Source organism: Bombina bombina, chromosome 1, assembly GCF_027579735.1.
Source record: "Bombina bombina isolate aBomBom1 chromosome 1, aBomBom1.pri, whole genome shotgun sequence".
Classification (NCBI taxonomy): domain Eukaryota; kingdom Metazoa; phylum Chordata; class Amphibia; order Anura; family Bombinatoridae; genus Bombina; species Bombina bombina.
In genome coordinates, this window is record NC_069499.1 from 1,431,419,706 (window position 1) to 1,431,435,836 (window position 16,131).

Below are 16,131 nucleotides of genomic sequence, written 5' to 3' on the forward strand. Positions count from 1 at the left end.
GAGCACAGTAGTTAAGAGCTTTATAAACCGGCGTTAGCCCATAAAGCTCTTAACTACTGACTTTTTTCTGCGGCTGGAGTCTTGTCGGTCGAGGGTCTACTGCTCACTTCAGCCAAGACTCTAAATACCGGTGTTAGGAAGATCCCATTGAAAAGATAGGATACGCAATTGGCGTAAGGGGATCTGCGGTATGGAAAAGTCGTGGCTGGAAAGTGAGCGTTAGACCCTTTCCTGGCTGACTCTAAATACCAGCGGGCGGCCAAAAGCAGCGTTAGGACCCCTTAACGCTGCTTTTGACGGCTACCGCAGAACTCTAAATCTAGGCGAAAGAAAATAATTATCTTGAAGTATATCAGTCATATCCCATCTGTAAGCAAAGCTTAAAGGGTTTGCTATGAGGAATTTGTGTTGGGGATTTATTTTTTTAAGATAGGAATCCCTCTGTTTTTAGGTGAGGGGGCAGTAAGGCTTAAAGGGACACTAAATCCAAAAAAAAATATTTCATGATTTAGATAGAGAATACAATTTTAAACAACATTCCAATTTACTTCTATTATCTAATTTGCTTCATTCTTTAGATATCCTTTGTTGAAGAAATAGCATTGCACATGGGTGAGCCAATCAGACAAGGCATCTATGTGCAGCAAACAATCAGCAGCTACTGAGCCTATCTAGATATGCTTTTCAGCAAAGTATATCAAGAGAATGAAGCAAATTAGACAATAGAAATAACAGAATTTATGTTTACCTGATAAATTTCTTTCTCCTACGGTGTATCCGGTCCACGGCTTCATCCTTACTTATGGGATAATCTCAATCCCTACAGGAAGTGGCAAAGAGAGCACACAGCAGAGCTGTCCATATAGCTCCCCTCAGGCTCCGCCCCCCCCAGTCATTCGACCGACGGTTAGGAGAAAAAGGAGAACCATAGGGTGCAGTGGTGACTGTAGTTTACAAAAATAAATGTAAACCTGACCAAATGCCAGGGTGGGCCGTGGACCGGATACACCGTAGGAGAAAGAAATTTATCAGGTAAACATAAATTCTGTTTTCTCCTACATTGGTGTATCCGGTCCACGGCTTCATCCTTACTTGTGGGAACCAATACCAAAGCTTTAGGACACGGATGAAGGGAGGGAACAAGTCAGGTAACCTAAACGGAAGGCACCACTGCTTGTAAAACCTTTCTCCCAAAAATAGCCTCCGAAGAAGCAAAAGTATCGAATTTGTAAAATTTGGCAAATGTATGCAGTGAAGACCAAGTCGCTGCCTTACAGATCTGTTCAACAGAAGCCTCATTCTTGAAAGCCCATGTGGAAGCCACAGCTCTAGTAGAGTGAGCTGTAATTCATTCAGGAGGCTGCCTTCCAGCAGCCTCATAAGCCAACCGGATGATGCTTTTCAGCCAGAAAGACAGAGAGGTCGCAGTCGCCTTTTGACCTCTCCTCTTGCCAGAATAGACGACAAACAAGGACGATGTTTGTCTGAAGTCTTTAGTTGCTTTTAGATAAAACTTCAAAGCACGAACCACATCAAGATTGTGTAACAGACGTTCCTCGTTAGAAACTGGATTAGGACACAGAGAAGGAACAACTATTTCCTGGTTAATATTCTTATTGGAAACCACTTTTGGAAGAAAACCAGGTTTGGTACGTAAAATGACCTTATCTGTATGAAACACCATATAGGGTGAATTACACTGCAAAGCAGACGATTCAGAAACTCTTCTAGCAGAAGAAATAGCTACCAAAAACAAAACTTTCCAAGATAGTAACTTAATATCTATGGAATGTAGAGGTTCAAACGGAACCCCTTGAAGAACTGAAAGAACTAAATTTAGACTACATGGAGGAGCCACAGGTCTGTAGACAGGCTTGATTCTGACTAAAGCCTGTACAAACGCCTGAACATCTGGCACGGCTGCCAGACGCTTGTGCAACAAAACAGACAGAGCAGATATCTGTCCTTTTAAGGAACTAGCTGACAGACCTTTCTCCAATCCTTCTTGGAGAAAAGATAGTATCCTTGGAATCCTAATTTTACTCCATGAGTAACCCTTGGATTCGCACCAGCAAAGATACTTCCGCCATATCTTATGGTAAATTTTCCTGGTGACAGGCTTTCTAGCCTGGATCAGAGTATCTATAACGGATTCCGAAAACCCACGCTTAGCTAGAATCAAGCGTTCAATCTCCAAGCAGTCAGTTGCAGAGAAACTAGGTTTGGATGTTCGAATGGACCTTGAATTAGAAGGTCCTGCCTCAAAGGTAGCTTCCATGGTGAAACCGATGACATATTCACCAGGTCTGCATACCAAGTCCTGCGTGGCCACGCAGGAGCTATCAGAATTACCGAAGCCTTCTCCTGTTTGATCCTGGCTACTAGCCGTGGGAGAAGAGGAAACGGTGGAAAGACATAAGCTAGATTGAATGACCAAGGCGCTACTAAGGCATCTACCAATGTCGCCTTGGGATCCCTGGACCTGGACCCGTAACGTGGAACTTTGGAGTTCTGACGTGACGCCATCAGATCCAGATCTGGAACGCCCCATAGTTGAGTTAACTGGGCAAAAACCGCCGGATGAAGTTCCCACTCCCCCGGATGGAAAGTCCGCTTCCCAGTTGTCCACTCCTGGGATGTGAATTGCTGATAGATGGCAGGAGTGATCCTCTGCCCATTTGATGATCTTGGATACCTCCCTCATCACCAGGGAACTCTTTGTTCCCCCCTGATGATTGATGTACGCTACAGTCGTGATGTTGTCCGACTGAAATCTGATGAATTTGGCCTCCGCTAGTTGAGGCCATGCCTGGAGCGCATTGAATATCGCTCTCAATTCCAAAATGTTTATCGGGAGAAGAGATTCTTCCCGAGACCATAGACCCTGAGCCTTCAGGGACTCCCAGACCGCACCCCAGCCTAAAAGGCTGGCGTCGGTCGTGACAATGATCCACTCCGGTCTGTGGAAACTCATTCCCTGAGACAGGTGATCCTGAGACAACCACCAGAGGAGTGAGTCTCTGGTTTTCTGGTCCATTTGTATCTGGGGAGACAAATCTGCATAATCCCCATTCCACTGTTTGAGCATGCACAGTTGCAATGGTCTTAAATGAATTCGAGCAAAGGGAACCACGTCCATTGCCGCAACCATGAGCACTATTACCTCCATGCACTGAGCTATGGAGGGTTGAGGAATGGATTGAAGAACTCGACAAGTGTTCAAAAGTTTTAACTTCCTGACCTCTGTCAGAAAGATTTTCATTTCTACCGAGTCTATTATTGTTCCCAGGAAGGGAACCCTTGTGAACGGGGACAGAGAACTCTTTTCTATGTTCACCTTCCACCCGTGAGACCTTAGAAAGGCTAAAACAATGTCCGTATGAGCCTTTGCTTTGTGAAAGGACGACGCTTGTATTAAAATGTCGTCTAGGTAAGGTGCTACTGCAATGCCCCTTGGCCTTAGCACCGCTAGAAGGGACCCTAGCACCTTTGTGAAAATTCTGGGAGCAGTGGCCAATCCGAAGGGAAGAGCCACGAACTGGTAATGCTTGTCCAGAAAGGCGAACCTCAGGAACTGATGGTGATCTTTGTGGATAGGAATATGCAGGTACGCATCCTTTAAGTCCACGGTAGTCATATATTGAAACACAGAAAAGTTCCCTGGGGAGCAAAAAACCTCTCAATGGTTTATCAACAATTCGGATACTCAGCGGTATGCTATTTCAGCCACTTACCCCGTCTTCACGGCTTCCCTTTCTAGCGCGGTTTACCTGTGTTAGAGCCCTGGTGGGGTGGCCTGTCTCTGGGCAAATTCCTGTGCCGTGCACGGTGCTTGGAGCCTCCTCGCTCAAACAAGCTGTTGCGTCGAACGCCGCCCGCCTCTCTCTCACCTTGGCTCACAGGTATGACGTCACCGCCGGTTGCCGACTCGAAAGGGGGTAAGTTGATCCCGCTGGTCCTGGCTCTTCCACCTCGTAGCTCTGTATCCGGGTACAATGTCCTGTTGCTGGGATTGGGTTGCTGGCTCCTTGATACTCGGCCCAAAAGATGCAAACAGAAAAAAGTTCAGGAGCCGCAGCAAAAGTGAAATTCAGCTTTATTCCATAAAAACAGAAGTAATACAAAAATAGACAGAAGACATGCCCTTTAGTATATAGTTCAGCTTACGCGTTTCAGCATGTTTGCCGTACTCATAGCTGAACTATATACTAAAGGGCATGTCTTCTGTCTATTTTTGTATCACTTCTGTTTTTATGGAATAAAGCTGAATTTCACTTTTGCTGCGGCTCCTGAACTTTTTTCTGTAGTCATATATTGACCCTCCTGGATCATTGGTAAAATTGTCCGAATGGTTTCCATTTTGAATGATGGAACTCTGAGGAATTTGTTTAGGATTTTCAAATCCAGAATTGGCCTGAAAGTTCCTTCCTTTTTGGGAACTACAAACAGGTTTGAGTAAAATCCCAGTCCTTGTTCTGCTGTTGGAACTGGGTGTATCACTCCCATTTTTAAAAGGTCTTCTACGCAATGTAAGAATGCCTGTCTCTTTATCTGGTCTAAAGATAAGTGAGACATGTGGAACCTTCCCCTTGGAGGAAAGTCCTTGAATTCTAGAAGATACCCCTGAGAGACAATTTCTAGTGCCCAGGGGTCCGGAACATCTCTTGCCCAAGCCTGAGCAAAGAGAGAAAGTCTGCCCCCTACTAGATCCGGTCCCGGATCGGGGGCTACCCCTTCATGCTGTCTTGGTAGCAGCAGCAGGCTTCTTGGCCTGTTTACCCTTGTTCCAGCCTTGCAATGGTTTCCATGCTGGTTTGGGCTGGGATGAGTTACCCTCTTGCCTAGTGGCTGTAGAGGTAGAAGCCGGTCTGTTCCTGAAATTGCGAAAGGAACGAAAATTAGACTTATTTTTAGGTTTGAAAGGTCTATCCTGTGGAAGGGCATGGCCCTTTCCCCCAGTGATATCTGAAATAATTTCTTTCAACTCTGGCCCGAATAGGGTCTTACCCTTGAAAGGAATATTAAGCAATTTTGTTTTGGACCACACATCCGCCGACCAAGATTTTAACCAAAGCGCTCTGCGCGCCACGATTGCGAAACCAGAATTTTTCGCCGCTAATTTAGCTAACTGCAAAGCGGCATCTGTAATGAAAGTATTAGCCAACTTCTGGAGCGAGTTTTCTAGTTCCTCAAACCAAAAAGCCGCTGCAGTGGTTACAGGAATAATGCAAGAAATTGGTTGAAGAAGAAAACCCTGTTGAACAAACATTTTCTTAAGTAAACCTTCTAATTTTTTATCCATAGGGTCTTTGAAAGCGCAACAGTCTTCTATTGGTATAGTCGTGCGCTTAGCTAGCGTTGAAACTGCCCCCTCTACCTTAGGGACCGTCTGCCACGCTTCCCTTCTGGGGTCAACAATTGGGGACATTTTCTTAAATATAGGAGGGGGAACAAAAGGTACACCTGGCTTCTCCCACTCCTTAGTCACGATATCCGCCACCCTCTTAGGTATCGGAAACGCATCAGTGTGTACTGGGACCTCTAAGAATTTGTCCATTTTACACAATTTTTCTGGGACCACCAAAGGGTCACAATCATCAAGTGTAGCTAGGACCTCCTTAAGTAGGGCGCGGAGGTGTTCTAGCTTAAATTTAAATGCTATGGTATCAGGCTCTGCCTGCTGAGAAACTTTTCCTGTGTCAGAAATTTCTCCCTCAGACAGGCCCTCCCTCACCGCCAAGTCAGAATGATGTGAGGGCACTACAGATAAATTATCCTCTGTGTCTGCTTGCTCATTTTCTGTATTTAAAACTGAGCAATCACACTTCCTTGGAAAAACATAATTTATGCTTACCTGATAAATTCCTTTCTTCTGTAGTGTGATCAGTCCACGGGTCATCATTACTTCTGGGATATTACTCCTCCCCAACAGGAAGTGCAAGAGGATTCACCCAGCAGAGTTGCATATAGCCCCTCCCCTCTACGTCACCCCCAGTCATTCGACCAAGGACCAACGAGAAAGGAGGAACCAAGGGTGTAGTGGTGACTGGAGTATAATTTAAAAATAATTACCTGCCTTAAAAACAGGGCGGGCCGTGGACTGATCACACTACAGAAGAAAGGAATTTATCAGGTAAGCATAAATTATGTTTTCTTCTGTTAAGTGTGATCAGTCCACGGGTCATCATTACTTCTGGGATACCAATACCAAAGCAAAAGTACACGGATGACGGGAGGGATAGGCAGGCTCTTTTATACAGAAGGAACCACTGCCTGAAGAACCTTTCTCCCAAAAATAGCCTCCGAGGAAGCAAATGTGTCAAATTTGTAAAATTTGGAAAAAGTATGAAGCGAAGACCAAGTTGCAGCCTTGCAAATCTGTTCAACAGAGGCCTCATTCTTGAAGGCCCAAGTGGAAGCCACAGCTCTAGTAGAATGAGCTGTAATTCTTTCAGGAGGCTGCTGTCCAGCAGTCTCATAAGCTAAACGTATTATACTACGAAGCCAAAAGGAAAGAGAGGTTGCCGAAGCCTTTTGACCTCTCCTCTGACCAGAGTACACGACAAACAGAGAAGACGTTTGTCGAAATTCCTTAGTTGCCTGCAAGTAAAATTTTAGGGCACGAACTACGTCCAGATTGTGTAGTAAGCGTTCCTTCTTCGAAGAAGGATTTGGACACAAAGAAGGAACAACAATCTCTTGATTGATATTCCTGTTAGTGACTACCTTGGGTAAGAACCCAGGTTTAGTACGCAGAACTACCTTATCCGAATGAAAAATCAAATAAGGAGAATCACAATGTAAGGCTGATAACTCAGAGACTCTTCGAGCCGAGGAAATAGCCATTAAAAATAGAACTTTCCAAGATAACAACTTTATATCAATGGAATGGAGGGGTTCAAACGGAACGCCCTGTAAAACGTTAAGAACAAGATTTAAACTCCATGGTGGAGCAACAGTCTTAAACACAGGCTTAATCCTCGCTAAAGCCTGACAAAAAGCCTGAACGTCTGGCACTTCTGACAGACGTTTGTGTAACAGAATAGACAGAGCTGAGATCTGTCCCTTTAATGAACTAGCAGATAAACCCTTTTCTAAACCTTCTTGTAGAAAAGACAATATCCTAGGAATCCTAACCTTACTCCAAGAGTAACCTTTGGATTCACACCAATATAGGTATTTACGCCATATCTTATGGTAAATCTTTCTGGTAACAGGCTTCCTAGCCTGTATTAAGGTGTCAATAACTGACTCAGAAAACCCACGTCTTGATAAAATCAAACGTTCAATTTCCAAGCAGTCAGCTTCAGAGAAGTTAGATTTTGATGTTTGAAAGGACCCTGTATCAGGAGGTCCTGTTTCAGAGGTAGAGACCAAGGTGGACAGGATGACATGTCCACCAGGTCTGCATACCAAGTCCTGCGTGGCCATGCAGGTGCTATCAGAATCACTGATGCTCTCTCCTGTTTGATTCTGGCAATCAATCGAGGAAGCATCGGGAAGGGTGGAAACACATAAGCCATCCTGAAGTCCCAAGGTGCTGTCAGGGCATCTATTAGGACTGCTCCTGGATCCCTGGATCTGGACCCGTAACGAGGAAGCTTGGCGTTCTGTCGAGACGCCATGAGATCTATCTCTGGTTTGCCCCAACGTCGAAGTATTTGGGCAAAGACCTCCGGATGAAGTTCCCACTCCCCCGGATGAAAAGTCTGACGACTTAAGAAATCCGCCTCCCAGTTCTCCACTCCCGGGATGTGGATTGCTGACAGGTGGCAAGAGTGAGACTCTGCCCAGCGAATTATCTTTGATACTTCCATCATTGCTAGGGAGCTTCTTGTCCCTCCCTGATGGTTGATGTAAGCTACAGTCGTGATGTTGTCCGACTGAAACCTGATGAACTCCCGAGTTGTCAACTGGGGCCAAGCCAGGAGGGCATTGAGAACTGCTCTCAATTCCAGAATGTTTATTGACAGGAGACTCTCCTCCTGACTCCATTGTCCCTGAGCCTTCAGAGAATTCCAGACGGCACCCCAACCTAGAAGGCTGGCGTCTGTTGTTACAATTGTCCAGTCTGGTCTGCTGAATGGCATCCCCCTGGACAGATGTGGCCGAGAAAGCCACCATAGAAGAGAATTTCTGGTCTCTTGATCCAGATTCAGAGAAGGGGACAAGTCTGAGTAATCCCCATTCCACTGACTTAGCATGCACAATTGCAGTGGTCTAAGGTGTAAGCGAGCAAATGGCACTATGTCCATTGCCGCTACCATTAAGCCGATTACCTCCATGCATTGAGCCACCGATGGGTGTTGAATGGAATGAAGGGTGCGGCAAGCACTTTGAAGTCTTGTTAACCTGTCCTCTGTCAGGTAAATCTTCATTTCTACAGAATCTATAAGAGTCCCCAGGAAGGGAACTCTTGTGAGTGGAACGAGTGAACTTTTCTTTTCGTTCACCTTCCATCCATGTGACCTTAGAAATGCCAGTACTAACTCTGTATGAGACTTGGCAGTTTGAAAGCTTGAAGCTTGTATCAGAATGTCGTCTAGGTAAGGAGCTACCGAAATTCCCCGCGGTCTTAGTACCGCCAGAAGAGCACCTAGAACCTTTGTGAAGATTCTTGGAGCTGTAGCCAATCCGAATGGAAGAGCTACAAACTGGTAATGCCTGTCTAGAAAGGCAAATCTTAGATACCGGTAATGATCTTTGTGAATCGGTATGTGAAGGTAAGCGTCCTTTAAGTCCACTGTGGTCATGTACTGACCTTCTTGGATCATGGGTAAAATTGTCCGGATAGTCTCCATTTTGAATGATGGAACTCTTAGGAATTTGTTTAGGATCTTTAAATCCAGGATTGGTCTGAAAGTTCCCTCTTTTTTGGGAACCACAAACAGATTTGAGTAAAACCCTTGTCCCTGTTCCGACCGTGGAACTGGATGGATTACTCCCATTAACAATAGTTCTTGTATGCAGCGTAGAAACGCTTCTTTCTTTGTTTGGTTTGTCGACAACCTTGACAGATGAAATCTCTCTCTTGGAGGAGAGTGTTTGAAGTCCAGAAGGTATCCCTGAGATATTATCTCTAGCGCCCAGGGATCCTGGACCTCTCTTGCCCAAGCCTGGGCGAAGAGAGAAAGTCTGCCCCCCACTAGATCCGATCCCGGATCGGGGGCCCTCAATTCATGCTGTTTTAGTGGCAGCTGCAGGCTTCCTGGCCTGCTTGCCCTTGTTCCAGGACTGGTTAGGTCTCCAGCCTTGTCTGTAGCGAGCACCAGATCCTTCTTGTTTTGGAGTAGTGGAAGTTGATGCTGCTCCTGCTTTGAAATTCCGAAAGGAACGAAAATTAGACTGTCTAGCCTTAGGTTTGGCTTTGTCTTGAGGTAGGGCGTGGCCCTTACCTCCTGTAATGTCAGCGATAATTTCTTTCAAACCAGGCCCAAATAAGGTCTGTCCCTTGAAAGGTATATTAAGTAATTTGGACTTAGAAGTTACATCAGCTGACCAGGATTTTAGCCACAGTGCTCTGCGCGCCTGAATGGCGAATCCGGAATTCTTAGCCGTAAGTTTAATTAAATGTACTACGGCTTCCGAAATGAATGAATTAGATAGCTTAAGTACTCTAAGCCTGTCTGAAATGTCGTCCAGCGTAGCTGAACTAAGATTCTCTTCTAGAGACTCAATCCAGAATGCCGCTGCAGCCGTGATCGGCGCAATGCATGCAAGGGGTTGCAATATAAAACCTTGTTGAACAAACATTTTCTTAAGGTAACCCTCTAATTTTTTATCCATTGGATCTGAAAAGGCACAGCTATCCTCTACCGGGATAGTGGTACGTTTAGCTAAAGTAGAAACTGCTCCCTCCACCTTAGGGACCGTTTGCCATAAATCCCGTGTGGTGGTGTCTATTGGAAACATCTTTCTAAATATCGGAGGGGGTGAGAACGGCACACCGGGTCTATCCCACTCCTTAGTAATAATTTCAGTTAGTCTCTTAGGTATAGGAAAAACGTCAGTACTTGTTGGTACAGCAAAATATTTATCCAACCTACACATTTTCTCTGGTATTGCAACTGTGTTACAATCATTCAGGGCCGCTAATACCTCCCCTAGTAAAACACGGAGGTTTTCCAGCTTAAATTTAAAATTTGAAATATCTGAATCCAATCTGTTTGGATCAGAACCGTCAGCCGCAGAATGAAGCTCTCCGTCCTCATGTTCTGCAAGCTGCGACGCAGTATCTGACATGGCCCTAACATTATCAGCGCACTCTGTTCTCACCCCAGAGTGATCACGCTTGCCCCTTAGTTCTGGTAATTTAGCCAAAACCTCAGTCATAACAGTAGCCATATCTTGTAATGTTATTTGTAATGGCCGCCCAGATGTACTTGGCGCCGCCATATCGCGCACGTCCCGAGCGGGAGATGCAGGTACTGTCACGTGAGGCGAGTTAGTCGGCATAACTCTCCCCTCGTTGTTTGGTGAAATTTGTTCAATTTGTACAGATTGACTTTTATTTAATGTAGCATCAATACAGTTCCAATCCACCTTGGCGTTAGTACAAATAGTACAGGTCTCATCTTCTGAATCAGACATGTTTAACAAACTAGCAAATAAACTTGCAATTTGGAAATACTATACAAGTAAAATACAATGAAATCAATAAGCTTTGTAAAACAAAACGCAATTTAGCAAAGGCTTGTACCCAGTAGCAAGGAATAACTAACCCTGAGGCATAAAAAAGTGAAAGAATAAACGTTTTTTATCACAGTCAACTACAATCTTACAGCTCTGTTAGATTACTTCCCTCAAATTAGCTTTGAAGATCCCTGGGTTCTGTAGAGATAAACCGGAACATGCAGGAAAAAAACAATGAGCTTGTGACTGAAATTTTTGATGCGTAGCAAAAGCGCCAAAAAAGGTCCCACCCCCTCACACACAACAGTGAGAGAGATCAAAAACTGTCATAATTAGATCCAGCAACTGCCAAGTGGAAAAATAGTGCCCAAACATTTTATTCACCCAGTACCTCAGAAAATGAAAACGATTTTACATCCCAGCAAAAAACGTTTAACATAAATTAAGAGTTATTAAAAAGCCTGTTGCATTGCAATTAGGCTAAAGTCTTATATACATAGTGTAATTCCAGTGAAGTACCATTCCCCAGAATACTAAAATGTAAATTATACATACATGATATTATGTCGGTATGGCAGGATTTTCTCATCAATTCCATTGTTAGAAAATAAAAACTGCTACATACCTCTTTGCAGAATAAACTGCCCGCTGTCCCCTGATCTGAAGTTTACCTCTCCTCAGATGGCCGAGAAACAGCAATATGATCTTAACAACTCCGGCTAAAATCATAGTAAAAACTCTGGTAGATTCTTCTTCAAACTCTACCAGAGAAGGAATAACACACTCCGGTGCTATTAAAAAAAATAACAAACTTTTGATTGAAGAAATAAACTAAATAGAATCACCATAGTCCTCTCACACATCCTATCTAGTCGTTGGGTGCAAGAGAATGACTGGGGGTGACGTAGAGGGGAGGGGCTATATGCAACTCTGCTGGGTGAATCCTCTTGCACTTCCTGTTGGGGAGGAGTAATATCCCAGAAGTAATGATGACCCGTGGACTGATCACACTTAACAGAAGAAAGCTGGCAGTTTGGATAAAAATGCTGCGAGAGAATTATCCATTACTGCTGCTAACTGTTGCATAGTAATAGCAATTGGTGCGCTAGATGTACTGGGCATTGCTTGCGCGGGCATAGCTGGCGTTGACACAGAAGGAGGGGATAGCAGGCTATCCTCATTACCTTCAGCTAAAGAATCATCTTGGGCTACATCTTTAAGCGTGATTGTACGGTCCTTAAGCTGTTTTGACGCTATGGCACACTTCACACATAAATTTAATGGGGGAACCACCTTGGCCTTTGAACATACAGAACATAGTCTATCTGAAGGGTCAGACATGTTTTACAGACTTAAACAGAACTTCAATGCAATAAAAATTATTTTTGATAAAAATGTTACTGTGTCTTTAAATAATAAAAGTGCACACTTTATTACTGAAACATCAAAAAACCATCAAGTAAACATCCATTTTAATGAAATTTTCACCACAGTGTCTTAATGCTTTGAAAAGATTGCACACAAATTTTCAGACCAATTAACCCCTTAATGCCCAAACCGGAGCTAATAACAGCAGGTAACCGGTTAAGAACACTACAGTACAATGCCACAGCCTCTACTGTGGCTTTTACCTTCCTTAGGGATTATTTAAGTAGGAAATAAGCCTCTCTGAAGTCCTTTCTGATGTCTCTGGACTCCCCACGTGAAGCTGCATGAACTGCCTAGTCAAAACAACTGCGCAATTGAGGCGCGAAAATGAGGCCTCCTCCCTCTTCATTCCAGAGTGGAGGGGCCTTTCTGACTAGATTAGGTGTCCAAATAAGTGCCAGACGCAAATTAAACCCCATAAGTGTTTTAAAGTCTGAAAAAACACCTTATTTATACTGAAAACATGCTAAAAAGCAATCGATTAAGCCCACAATAGTGTCAACCAGCATAGAGCCCTTAATATAAGCCATCATTTTATACAGAGTCTAAGAAAAAATGGCTTACCTATCCCTGAGGGAATTTCTGACAGTCTTCTAGCATTACATGGTCTTGCTAGAAAAATGACTGATCATACCTGAAGCAGTTAAGCCTGCAAACTGTTCCCCCCAACTGATGTTCTCTGGTATTCTACAGTCCTGCGTGGGAACAGCAATGGATTTTAGTTACTGGTGCTAAAATCATATTCCTCTCAGCAGAAATCTTCATCACTTTCTGCTTCAGAGTAAATAGTACAAGCCGGCACTATTTTAAAATAAAAAACTCTTGATAGAAGAAATAAAAAACTACAACTAACACCACATACTCTTTACCACCCCCGTGGAGATGCTACTAGTTAGAGCGGCAAAGAGAATGACTGGGGGGGCGGAGCCTGAGGGGAGCTATATGGACAGCTCTGCTGTGTGCTCTCTTTGCCACTTCCTGTAGGGATTGAGAATATCCCACAAGTAAGGATAAAGCCGTGGACCGGATACACCAATGTAGGAGAAAAATTGTTTATTAAAAGTTATTATAAATTGTTTGTTAAAAGTTGTTTAAAATGGCATGCTCTTTCTAAATCATGAAAGAAAAAAATTGGGTTTAATGTCCCTTTAACTGCAGGGTGGAGGGTCTGCCATAGCCTAGCATTTAAGGGTTAATTGTGCTATTGAGCCTAGTGTTTAAGGTTTATTTAGTGCGGGGTCTCAGGAGGTAGTTGTTAAGGATATTTGTGCTGGGGTTCTCTGAGGGATTATAGATCATTTGTTAAGTTTATTGTGGCGTGTATTTTTTAAGGGCTACCAGTGTTATAGCGACTCCCTGGTGGTTGGTTGGTATGATCGTCTGTCAGATACCATTGCTATTTTAGTAAGCACAAGTGATCACTAAATAGTAGTGGGCTGATATAGTCCCTAAAATGGGGTTGCTATGCAAAAAACTGGTACTAATATCTTTGTGTGTAGTGGCTCCATTTTAGCTCATCATATGTAATCTGGCGCTTAAACAGCTTCAGAACAGGGGTGTGAAATGGCTCACAAGTTAATTGTCAATTCATTTATTTCAGCATTTGAAAGGCCACAATTGTAAATACTCAAAATTATTAAAACTTCTCATGAATGTACAAATATTTAAAATAGAAAAATCTACAACAAATACATTAATCCATTCTTTTTACAGCATAAAATAGGTAGTAATAAAACCCAAATTTTTTCTTTCATGATTCAGATAGATTATGTAATTTTAAATAACTTTCCAGTTTATTTCTATTATCTAATTTGTTTTGTTCTCTTTGTATCCTATACCCTATACCTAGGCAGGCTCAGAAGCTGCTGATTGGTGGCTAAACATTAATGCCTCTTCTCATTGGCTTTCAACTAGCTCTCAGTAGTGCATTACTGCTCCTTCAACTAAGGATGACAAGAGAATGAAGCAAATTAGATAATAGACGTACATTGGAAAGTTGTTTACAATTGTATGCTCTATCTGAATCATGAAAGAAACATTTTGGGTTTAATGTCCCTTTAATTTAGAAATTGCAAAAAGAAGTCGGCTATGTATAGTCTTACAGTCATAGGATGATCAGTCTTTTCCACTTCTTCCTTGTCTAGATTGATAGCACGTGTGACTGGTTTGGTTTCACCATCATTAAGAATACTCTTCCCAATGTTCTCCATTCTGTCCTTCTCAGTGGTGACTTTTACTTTAAGTACATGGTAAGGAGTTGCTACTTCACCAACATTGAGGTGCATGGGTTCCCCTTCAAACATCATCCCATCACAGCTGCCTTCTTTGAAACCTGGAGGCTGATAGTTTGTTGGTGTAACTGCAGCAATACAATTAGAAGAACAATATAAAAAATATGACCATACTTCCAGTATTATTTGAAGAAAATATAAAATCAAATAAAAGAGTAAAAGTAGACATATAAAATATTTAAGTAAGCACTGACAGCCTAGGGTAAGAGCAAATTATATGCAACTAGACTGGTAAATACTGGAAATTCTGTCATAAACAATTGTTATTGTCAAAAAATATTTAACCAAAACTTCATAAACCCTAAACTTGACTCACAGCTGCAAATCCCTAATATAACCGGCCCCAATTAACTAACATACCTTCCCAACCTGCTCACTCCAATGGAATATAACTGTGCCAGACACCCACAACAATTAGAGCTTGATGATCTAAAGATCAGTAGCCAATCTCCACTCACCAATCCAAGATCCAGAATTGTAACTGGAATAGACAGGGCCAATCACTTTTCTTATGTATGCAAAAGTTATATTATTTGCAAATTACTTATCTGATCATCTCTGTTGAGAGCAGTTAGTGACAGATTCTCATAAACAATCAACAACAAAAGCACAATCTGTATTATGTTTAAAACCAGATAAAAAAGGTGAAGACGAGTGAATACACAGTTACCTCTTCAAATGAAAGCAAAAATCATTGCTCTTAAAGGGACACTGAACCCAAATTGTTTTCTTTTGTGATTCAGATAGAGTATGGCATTTTAAGCAACGTTCTAATTTACACCTATTATCAAAATTTCTTCATTCTCTTGGTATCTTTATTTGAAATGCAAGAATGTAAGTTTAGATGCCAGCCCATTTTTGGTGAACAACCTGGGTTGTTCTTGCTGATTGGTGGATAAATTCATCCAACAATAAAAAAGTGCTGTCCAGGGGTCTGAACCGAAAAAAAGCTTAGTGACGCCTTCTTTTTCAAATAAAGATAGCAAGCAAACGAAGAAAAATTGATAATAGGAGTAAATTAGAAAGTAGCTTAAAATTGCATGCTCTATCTGAATCACGAAATAAAAAAATTGGGTTCAGTGTCAGTGTAACATCATCTGATACAATAAAAATGAAAGAGAGGAGAGATGAAAATATGTTATATATATGAATATGTATTTATGAATAAATAAAACATATTCTTCTATGTCAAAAACAATGGAATGTGAAATATTAATATTTCATGTTGAGTTAGCTCACTTAAGAAAATGCGATTGGGTTAGCGTGTCTTATTTGTTTTTTCCCACGCTCTCCATTGAAGTCTATGGGGGAATACATTAACGCGGTTGCAATATTCCAAGTTCGGGCTTTTTGTACGTGTCGGGTTAGCGCTCGTCTGAAAACTTTTTACTTTCAGCTTATAATATGCGTGTTATCTGACGTGCACAAAACACCGAAGTCTTGAGAGGTTAAAGCGGGAGCGCAATTTACTGCTCCACTTGTAATCTAGCCCATAGTTTTTAGTGAACCAGAATAGAAATAGAAATCCTCAATTAAATGATTGTCAAACTTAAATCTTTTTGCTTACTTTGAGAAGGCATAGCTGCCAATAAGAAAGCAGTAAGTATTAAAAAACCTTAATAAAACTTAATGGCAGTAAATAATCATAAGAAGCTCTCCAAAACTCTTGGAATTTTGGTAATCTAATCCCCTCTTAGCAGAGAAACAAAATGCAGGCCACCGCTTAGAAGTTCAGCAGAGTCCATGAGGCCTATTTATGAAAGGTCTTGTGGACCTGATC

General features: G+C 42.4%; 1 protein-coding gene across 1 annotated transcript in view; it reads right to left on the bottom strand.

The window, feature by feature from the left end:
- Positions 1–16,131, bottom strand: part of HORMAD1 (HORMA domain containing 1) — a 328,194-nt gene that overhangs the window by 133,862 nt on the left and 178,201 nt on the right. Inside the window, exon 9 of the mRNA XM_053719987.1 lies at positions 14,163–14,419. Within this exon, the coding sequence (XP_053575962.1) occupies positions 14,163–14,419 (257 nt within the window). The remainder of the gene's footprint in view (positions 1–14,162; positions 14,420–16,131) is intronic.